The sequence below is a fragment of the Microcaecilia unicolor genome, chromosome 12 (genome assembly GCF_901765095.1).
Source record: "Microcaecilia unicolor chromosome 12, aMicUni1.1, whole genome shotgun sequence".
In the NCBI taxonomy this organism is placed as follows: Eukaryota; Metazoa; Chordata; class Amphibia; order Gymnophiona; family Siphonopidae; genus Microcaecilia; species Microcaecilia unicolor.
The window spans coordinates 82563413-82573982 of NC_044042.1; the positions used below are offsets into that span (position 1 = coordinate 82563413).

Consider the following 10570-nt stretch of genomic DNA (forward strand, 5'->3'; position numbering starts at 1 on the left):
AGGATATACCACAAAAAGATTCAATGGCATCCTTTAGAAAAGGTACCAGATATAGCTGTGGGTTATCATGTTGGAATGCCACATGCTCAGGTGTGTTAACCTTGGTATGAGCCTTAGGAATATAGTAAGGAGCATCCAGCATACATTATTGAAAGAAAGATCAACAAAGACTATTACAGGAGACAAAACTGATCTTGAAAAGTGATCTAATAGCACAGAATAAGACAGATGCAATGTCTGTACTCTTTCAGCTTTGGAACTTAAGACTGACCCCAAAACGATCTTGAAAATTGGATTAGGAACAAGAAAACTCCTCTGAGACCACAGGGTAAACTATAAGAATCAGTTTGCTCCAAAAAGACTATATTCCAAGAGCTGAAGGAGGAATGGGCCTTAGAAATAATTATATATACAGAGCTAGTGTCATAGATCTCTGGACACACTTAACGTCAACATATCCAAATATGCAAAAAATGCAGAAGCATAAAGGTAAACATCCAGGATTGGTCTCCATCCTTAAATCTGAACAAGGAGTGCTCTTGCCCATGCCGGTTCCAATCTCAAAATAGCTGCCGTGACCTCTCCATGCAATATCGCTAGGCTGCAGTGGGAAGTGATGGCAGCCATTTTGAGTGAGGAGCCAGTGGGGATAAATCCTGAATCGCTCCTTCCCCTGCTGGCTTCTCAATCAAAATAGCTAGACTCGAGATCCCTCCTGCACTAGACCACCCGGGTTTCAAAGGTAGGCCGAGGGAGTTAGAGTTAGTGGGCAGCGGTGGTGGGTGTCAGTTTTGTCAGAAATTTGTTTAAAAAAAAATGTTTTTAAACCCAGCTATACTGCTTTTACTACACATCCTCCGGCAATGGGTTCCTGAGCTTAACTATGTATTTAGTGAAAAAGATATTTTCTCCTATTTGCTTTAAAAGTATTACTGGGTAAACTTCATTGAGTGTCCCCTCGTCTTTGTACTTTGAAAGTGAACAATTAATTCACGTTTTCCTGTTCACTCTACTCAGGATTTTATAAACCTATCACATTTCCCCTCAGCTGTCTTTTCTCCAAACTAAAGAGCCCTAACCTCTCTTCATATGAGAGCCATTCCATTCCCTTAATCATTTTGGTTGCCCTTCTCTGTACCTCTTCTAATTATGCTATATCTTTTTTGAGATGCGGTGACTGGAATTGCACACAATACTCAAGGGGTTGTTGCACCATGGAGAAATAGGAAGGTATTTTAATATTCTTTATTTTCTAATTCTTCCTAATAATTCCAAACAAACGTTTTCTTTGCTTTTTTGGTCATCGCTGCACACTGAGCAGTAGATTTTACTGTACTGTTCACAATGACGCCTCGATCTATTTCCTCAGCAGTGACTCCTGATGTGAAACCTTCATTTTGTAACCATAATTTGAAGTATCCTTCCCTATGGGCATCACTTTGCACTTGTCTGCATTAAATTTTGCATCTGTCACAGTTCACAGTGCTAAAAGGATATTTATTTTTATTTTTTTTATTACATTTGTACCCTGCGCTTTCCCACTCATTGCAGGCTCAATGCGGCTTACATATTATATACAGGTACTTATTTGTACCTGGGGCAATGGAGGGTTCATATATCTCACATTTTGTTCCAAGCTGACAGAGTAAAGTTTTAGCCAAAAGTCTGTGTCAGGAAGCCTAAAAAGAAGAGGCAAGCACAGCCTATAAAAACCATAAGGTTAAAATGTGGTCTTTATAAAGTGATAATTGTAAGCTGGGGACACTTATTTTAGCCAGATGCTGCTCATTTGAAATAAACAGTATGTACTGCATTTTTGTGGGGCATATATTTGTAAATGTTAACAATTCAATAAAAATTCAAATTATACAATTATACATACATACTGTGATTTTTGTCTGCATGGATTGATTTGGACATGGACATAGGGTTGTTCCGAGTTAAACCTCCCAAAAAATTTGTTAAAACAGTTTTTATCTTCAGAATAGTAGATTACCTGTACCTTATTTTGATGTTTTTGTTACTTGATCTGTTTCGTATATGGTTTAAACACACACAACAAATATTTTACTAAGGTGCACTAGCGTTTTTAGCTCACACCAAGTCAGCGGACAGTAAATACCGAGTCGCCCATAGGAATATGATGGGCATCTCAGTGTTTAGTGCCAGCTGATTTTTAGCACGAGCTAAAAGTATTAGCACACCTAAGTAAAAGACCCCCATAGCCATGAAATTAAAAACCTTAGCTCACTACCTTCTGGAAGTGGCTTCCATGTCAATGTCACCCCATTATGGTTCCTTCAGTGATTACAATTAATTGGCAGTGCCACTTATCACCCCATTTTAGTCATTTAAACACCAGTTTTGATGTGCCAGTTAACTTTAAAATTTTTATTTTATAAATTAATATGTGGCATATTTTGATTTTAGGAGGAAATGCCTGAAGCCCCGGCAACAGCATAGGAAGCTACAAAGATCTTCAAGCCTGGATGACGCCAAGAAGGATCAGGCTACATCCATGTCACAGATAAACCTTATCAGTACCAGCCAGATTGAGACATCTTCGAATGGGGACACAGATGTACACACGCCTATCCTGAAGTCAGCCTTTTCATCATCAAGAGAATTTGAAAGTTCCCGAGAAGAATTCTTCAAGCAGGCATCTGGCCAGAAGCTAAGGCATGCCAGCAAAGCCTCCACAGATACCTTTAGCCATCGTCCAGGTTCAAAAGAGGACTATCAGAGGCAAATGGAGAGTTTTGCCCTCAAGGCAGCTCGCTCCATGGATGTGCCAGGTCCTGTTGAACCTCCTGTGCTGGAGGACTACAAGCGAAGCTACAGTTCCATGGCCTCTCATGGACGAATAGAAGACAAAAGCACAGAAACTCAGAGAAAGCTTTCAAGGAATGAAAGCAAAACATATCCTCAAGAGCCACCTTCTCCTCCACCTCCATTTGAACACTACCTGGGCCATAAACCAGAGGCCAAACCTCCTGATTTTATGATGTCTCAGTCTGTTGACCATCTGGCAAGACCAACATCATTGTCTCAACCCGGTCAGCTGATCTTCTGTGGCTCCATTGACCATCTGAAGGACAATATGTATAGAAATGTCATGCCAACATTGGTCATCCCTGCACATTATATGAGATTGGCATCTGAATATGGAGACCAAGCTGGCCTGATGGAAAACCAGCAAGATCTGGAAGGGTCATCTGTCCATGCAGGAATGGCCAATGCACACCCATTTGGTTCTCAAGAACAGCAGCGGCAGATGCTGCAACTACATTATCAACAGATGCAACAGTCAAATCAAGGTACAGATGACCCTGAAGGCAAAGGATGGGGGACTCACTCTTCTGTCAGTGGTTCTGTAACCATCCCTGTTTTATTCAATGAATCCACTATGGCCCAGCTGAATGGAGAACTTCAAGCCCTTACTGAAAAGAAGTTACTGGAACTGGGAGTTAAGCCTCACCCACGAGCCTGGTTTGTGTCCTTGGATGGGCGCTCCAATGCCCAAGTGAGGCACTCCTATATTGACCTTCAGACCAATGAGAAGAACCGCAGTAATGATGCCAGCCTTGATTCAGGAGTGGATGTCAATGAAGCAAAACCCCATAAGAGGATCAAGGAAGAGCGTGAAAAGCCACTCCCCACCACTATGGCCTATTCCAAATTGGTCTTCACAGATGATATGGAGCAAAGCAGCAGTGAAAGTCGGACAGGTGTATGCTCCCCAGAGGACAATTCTCTGACACCACTTTTGGATGAAAACACTGACCACAGCAGAGCTACCATCCCCAGGAGAGGTCGGAGCAGGGGCAACAGCTCACGGAGTAGCAATAGTGAGTTACGCAGGGACTCCATGACCAGCCCTGAAGAGGACATGAATGACCAGTCTGAGGGAGGCGATGATCAGGGGGGAGATAGAAAGAGTCCCTGGCAGAAACGGGAGGAGAGACCACTGATGGTTTTTAACATGAAGTAAAACCCAGGGCTTGTGTTGTGCATCCTGTATTTTCAACAAAGGCTGTTCCAAGTTATTACCAAGGACTGTGCTTCCCTTACCTGGAAGTGGGGAGAGAAAAATAAAAAAGGATAATGCTCTCTCTTCCATGCAGTAAGTCAGAGCATGGAGGATCTGCATACATGGAGCTAAATTCTTTAGAAGAAAGACTGAAGATATGTTTGATGTCTATTAAGAGAACAACCCCTAAAAGCAGGATCAGAAAAAGCAGCCTCCTTCCAGTGAAATAACAGGCGCTGTTTACAAACACCTATGAAGAGGCCAGGTTTTGGGGGTGGGGTGGGAAGGAGATACAAGGGTGCTAATTTTGGGTCCTCCTTCAGGTAGCTCTCATGGCGAGTGCTCTTGAATTTGGGATAGGCAGGCATAGTCCTTCCAGGAAAGGCAGGTAGCTAGATATTTTGTGAAAGCATTGCTACCATCACAAACCATTTTGGCCTCTCTCCTTGAGTTACAGTAAGATGAGGAAAAAAAAATATTTTTTACAGCCTGTAAGATAGAGACACTACTACTTGCATCTCTGTATCAACCTAGTCATGAGGCATCTGGAGCAAACTTGGGAAACTAATGCCATATTGTATATACTTGTTATAGCGCAGGGAGACAATGGCCATATCCAATTCCTTTATTTCTAGTGTGCTGCTGAGTGGTTACATATAAATATATATAAAAGCTTGTATTAAGTGTAAGATAATGAATAGAGAATGTATTGGCCCTGTGTTCACTAGTACTAAAAGAATCAAAGATGGCTGCTGTATTACCTGATGATAAAGACCAGCAGGTGATGCCACTTGCAGTAGATGTTGAGCCTATACTAAATAGCAGAACTTTGAGAGAAGGCTATAAGTATTGGTGGCAGCAGCATCCCTCACTGTGGGTTTAAGGTTTTGCTGAAAAGAGCATGATATCCATCTGCGAGATGCAGTGAACCTTTGCAGATCTGGGCATTATTGGGTTTTGTGATAGCATGCGTTAGCGTCAGTCGTGGTTCTGAGCATTATCGTCGAGTCTGGAATCTCCATGTGCTTTGGAAAAAGGTGACAGAATAAAACTAGAAAACAATGGGACAAGTGTTACTAGTCTGTCTCAACACAAAGCATTTTAGACCTGCCCCTGAACCTTTTCTTATTAGAGGGAGATTTAATGATATAATTCGAAAGAAGATAAACCACAGGGCAGCCTTGGCTTGGAAAAGTGGTAATAGTCTTTATAGGACTGAGAAACATCCCAGCACAAAACAATGCATGCTGCTTTCCTCAGTATCTTCCTTATCCAGTCTAATGAACCCACAGAAAAGCAAGGCACACGTACTGCCTTACCTCTCAATCAGCACTGGGTCACTTCCCCAGGACCTAGTGAAAAAGACCTAGACTTCATTGTGATACGAAGCACAAAGACTATCTGGAGTCAGAATCTCTTACCACCAATATGCCATAAGTGTCTCATTGCCTTCCTCAGACTGTCAGCAGCTACCTGAAGTTTGTGCTTTGCTTTAATTAGGTGAAATGTTTTACCCACTACGATGTGTGAGACTGAATGACGGAAGGGAGGTAGCTGACCTTTTTGTAGAACTAGTGCTCTTTTGTCTTTTCAAAGCCAATTGGAGCCACAGAGGGAAAAGGGGTTTCCATGCTTGGTACCAAATACTTAAGTTGAGGCAATGCTAAGAAGCACACACAATTGCTTTTTAAGAGGGGGGGGGGGGGGGCATCAGGGAAACAGGAGAATCATTCCTCTCAGGATGGGAGGTCGGTGGTGTACAAGGGTTCTGCTATGGCCAGAGACTTCATTGGATTGTTCTCTTGCTTCCTGCTGCTCAGCTGGTTTTTCCTATGGCCAAAAGTCCGCACCTGTGTAACTTAAGTTTTTATATACATCCTTCCTACAGCCTAAGGGATTGTCTGATTCTGCTGACAGCTGGACTCTTGGCCCCAGAATGCCTCCACAATAGTCAGTTTCAGCAGCAGTATCTGGTTAGGTGCCACTGAAAATGCCTGGTTAACCCTGGACAGGCAGTTATCAGCTCCTACCTACCCTGATTAATTTTTTTATGGTTAACCACATCATCACTTTTATGGACTCTTTGCAATATATCAAGCACTAGAAATAAATACAAAAAAAAAAAAAAAAAAAGACCTCCATGAGAATACAAAAATCCTAAACATATAAAGGGATAATCACCCTCAATGCCCCCCCCCCCCCCCAAAAAAAAAAAAGTTCTCCACTGGCATTCTTAATGTCCATCAATCAAAGCATGGTTTTATATTAATAGAAAATACTCACAAAGGACATTTTTCTGCTCGACTGACATAGAATGGAATTGCTGAAGGCCATTCATGTTTTGTATAAGCTTGTTTATCCGTTTTACAGTTTCTATCCTCTGTTATATTGTGAGCCACCTTGAACTTGAAAAGTAATTGAGATAATGTGGGATATAAACGTCATTCCTAAATAAATAAATTGTTTCACTGTAGCACTGCAACACACTAAGGAGTTTAAAGGTGTCACTAGTGCAAAAGCACCAATCACAGGCCATGAAGAGTCATTGCACACTTAGCAAAGGGCAGCGCTGTAGTGTAGCCCTCTTACTTAAAAAAAAAAAAAGTCTTGCTATGCTATAGCTATATTTAACACTCGTTCAACCAGGCACACTTAATCTTCAGTAGGACCAGGTAAAAAATAGCCCAAATAACTAGTCTCCACAACCAGTCCTAATTGTGTGATTATATTATATTCAAAGCCCCGTATTTCAGTTCTCTACTGCAGTTCCATAAACTTTACTATAACTTTCCCATAAACCTCAGTGATGTGTGATTATCAGCTATTAATAACGCTGACAATATTCACACGTATCCACCTCTTCATCGGTTAGATAAGTAGTTTTACAAATTTCTTTCAAATTTTCAAAACCCATAGTTTTAAATTAAACTTATCTTGTTTTTCTTTTGTTTATCAGACCCAGGGTTAGGCTAACCCCTGGGTCTGATAAACAAAAGAAAAACAAGATAAGTTTAATTTAAAACTATGGGTTTTGAAAATTTGAAAGAAATTTGTAAAACTACTTATCTAAACCGATGAAGAGGTGGATACGTGTGAATATTGTCAGCGTTATTAATAGCTGATAATCACACATCACTGAGGTTTATGGGAAAGTTATAGCTATATTAAGCCATCTGGTTCCACAGTATGTAATTTGAATATGCAACCTTGCTCCTTGTGCTGTAAAACTTCAATGTCTTCCTTCCCGCCAATCATGGGAGGGGCATCTTCCAAACTTCAACTACCTCATCATCAAAAAAAAAATCATAGCCCAAATCAACAACATTTCACCAAATGTTCCTAGAGTTTCTGTGTAGTCACACAATGTCAGTGTTCAATAATTTTGGTTTAAACACCAAGAGGTCTATCAGCCATACAAGGACAGCAGATTATTTTTATTATTATTTATTTAGGGATTGTGCTTGCACCTTTTTCAGTAGTAGCTCAAGGTGAGTTACATTCAGGTACACTGGATATTTCTCTACAATCTAAGTTTGTACCTGAGGCAATGGAGGGTTAAGTGACTTGCCCAAGATCACAAGGGGCAGCAGCTGGATTTGAACCGGCCACCTCTGGATTGCAAAGACCAGTGCTCTAACCACTAGCCACTCTTCCATAGATACAGTAGAGCAAGTAGTAAAGAAAATAAATCCAGCCATCAAAAGAACTTATAAAATCCTGTATTTCCTCCTGTAATTAAGCAAATTCAAGCATTCAAAACATATAGCCCCCCCCCCCCCCAAAAAAAAAAAAAAAAAAAAAACAGGGAGTAATCTAGGTGGATGAAAAATCAGTACCACCCATTTCTACCACACACAATTGCTTAGATTTTTTTTTGTCTGCTGTTTGTTATTAATAGTCTAGTATCTTACAAACAAGGATAAAGTTGTAGAACATGCCAGTGTTTATTCTTGTAATGAAACTTGTGTCTCCTTATCTCAATTATTTTACAATAAAAAGTTCCTGTTTATTAAACCAGGTTTGAGTGTATGCCCTTTTCACTACTGCCGTGGGGTAGCTTCATTGAAGAAGTTTCGCTCACAGTTCTTTAGCCTTAATTTTAAAAATCTGCACAATAGGACCAAATTCTTCTAAATCTCAAACAGAAAAAGTATGCAAGTTGTCATCCTTTACATCTTAACAATAGTGTAGAAAAGGATTTTCTATCAGTGATTTTGAAGAGGAGTGGCCTAGTGGTTAGGGTGGTGGACTCTGGTCCTGGGGAACTGAGTTCGATTCCCACTTCAGGCACAGGCAGCTCCTTGTGATTCTGGGCAAGTCACTTAACCCTCCATTGCTCCATGTAAGCTGCATTGAGCCTGCCATGAGTGGGAAAGCGCAGGGTACAACTGTAACAAAAAAAAACACCACAGTGATCACAAAAGCTCCATCTAATTATTTGATAATTTCCTACATCTATAAAAATAGTTATATTTCACATCAAACTGAATATTAGAACGGCATGAATTTAACTTATCATATAACCTCAAATGTTACTTCTGTTCAAGACCCTAAGAAAAAGATCATCTATAAAGCAGACCCAAAGCCTAATACATGTTTAAAAAACAAAAGAGAGGGATAAACCCATTTCAACACCAAAGCATTAATCTATCAGAACTTCCTTCCAAATAGAAACAAATTCTTCATAGGTGCAATAGCGGTCAACTGCATCAAAAAATTCCATAGAAGGCAGATGTAGATGAGGATGTTCCTCTAATACTCCTGTACCTCCTGCCGAGGCATATAGTGATTGAATGTCCAAAATAAATTGAAGAAAAAATAATGGAGAAACTGCAACATCGCATTTTGCAAGAGAGTCAAAAAAAAGAGTTGCATCTTTAAGATCTAGTTAAGGGCACCAAAGGTTACAAAATATATATATATGCCTGGTTAAAGCAACCAATTCATCATCGTCAAATTTGGAATGCAATAGGAAGGCTATTGCTCCAGAGTATCAATCTTGTATCACAATTTCTTGAAGGGCGATAGGATTGCATCAACCGGACCCAGGGGGATCCGGTCTGATTTCTCCACTACTAATGCATCAGGTGAAAAACTGTCTCAGAATGTGAAGTTGAAAAAACGGTCTACTTTTTCCTGAAATTACATTGGTTTGAAATCTTGTTGCAACTGAATATGCGCTTGCATGGTCATTGTACCAATCTAGGTTAGGCAGTGTAAATTAAACATCGGATCTAAAGAGTATCAATCCAAGATGCAATTCCATTGGTATCCAAATTGTTCATCCTCTAATGAGCTGCTTCCTATAAATCTGTAAAACCAAAGAAAATTTACACCAGAGGGAGCAACATTGGATATTCAAGTTACATATTGTTGAACTTAATGGTTTATAGTTATAGAATGGCAAGTCTTTCTTACGAGGGATATGCTCTCTGCTAAGTATGCAAAGTCATTTTAAAAACAATGGATCAATTGGTGCTTTTGTACTAGTGACATCTTTTAAGTAGGCAGACTGCCATGTTTAGCCTTAACATTGTGTTTCAGTGCTAATGAAAGTGATGGTGAAACATTATACAGTGGGACTGTTGAATGCTGTTCATGTTTTATATAAGCTCAATTTTGTCTGTTTTACAGTTTATTCTCTGAAGCAGCCAGTCAGGGAAAACAAGGTGCCCTTGTCAGGATTTTCTATATATAAGGAAGAATAGCAGTTGTCCCTCAACAAGGACTGTTGACTACCACTGCTGAGAAACTTCAATCATGCTGATTAAGACACTGCAAGGAGGGGAAGTTTGTTGCAATATAACTCTATAGAGATAAATGGAACTTTTATTTTAATATTTTAAAAAATAAAACTTTGCTTGATTGATAGACAGTAAGAAGGTTTGTGGTGTTTAGGGTTTTTGCATTTTCATTGAGCAACTTTTTATACATCTGTTTGGTCAAAGGTTTCTCTGATATTAAGACTTTTGGAATGATATTGCTCCTAAAGATCAAATGGGAGATGTTGGTAAATTTATGATTTCTTTTTACCATATTCCAATTCATGTCATTTAAAAAAAAATCCGAAATTACTAGCTACAGGTGCAGGCACGACAGTTGCCCTATGAGAATTAAGACGCTAAATCTTTTACACTACATATGAAGTCCTCAGCATTAGCTGCTTTTCAAGCAAAGCATAGGCAAGCAGGTCTGAGATAAAAGTTTAATAAATACCGTTAAGCATGCATTTGAGGAGAAGAAGCGAATTCTGCAATAAGGCTGTCAAAACAGTGGCAGCATGGTCTGTTTTTCAATGCCAGTATCCATCAAAGAGTGTAATGAATCAAGACTAGCCCCGCTGCATCTTAACTCGATAAGAGATTGGGTTACCTTGTCCAATAAAATTAGACAGAGGCAACAGTCAGAAAATGCTAAGCTCCTACGTTAGCCTCCTAAATTTGCATCCTATTTGCAACAACAACAACAAAAACTTAAGAGGAAATTACTTTTCAGCTGAAAAAGCCATCTTTATTTAGGGCTGCTATTCATTTATGTAGA

At 39.8% G+C, this 10570-nt stretch overlaps 2 protein-coding genes across 4 annotated transcripts in view; one reads left to right on the forward strand and one right to left on the reverse strand.

The window, feature by feature from the left end:
- The window catches only part of FAM171A2 (family with sequence similarity 171 member A2), a 133768-nt gene that overhangs the window by 117659 nt on the left and 5539 nt on the right, over positions 1 to 10570 (forward strand). For 2 of the 3 annotated variants that reach the window (XM_030220538.1, XM_030220539.1), the window contains exon 8: positions 2431 to 6196. In XM_030220538.1, the coding sequence (XP_030076398.1) occupies positions 2431 to 3991 (1561 nt within the window). In that variant the 3' untranslated portion in view covers positions 3992 to 6196. Of the gene's footprint in view, positions 1 to 2430; positions 6197 to 10570 lie in introns of those variants that run through there. The other variant, XM_030220540.1, reaches the window with a different exon arrangement.
- Positions 1 to 10570, reverse strand: part of GRN (granulin precursor) — a 153680-nt gene that overhangs the window by 1459 nt on the left and 141651 nt on the right. The gene's annotated exons all lie outside the window — the stretch shown is intronic.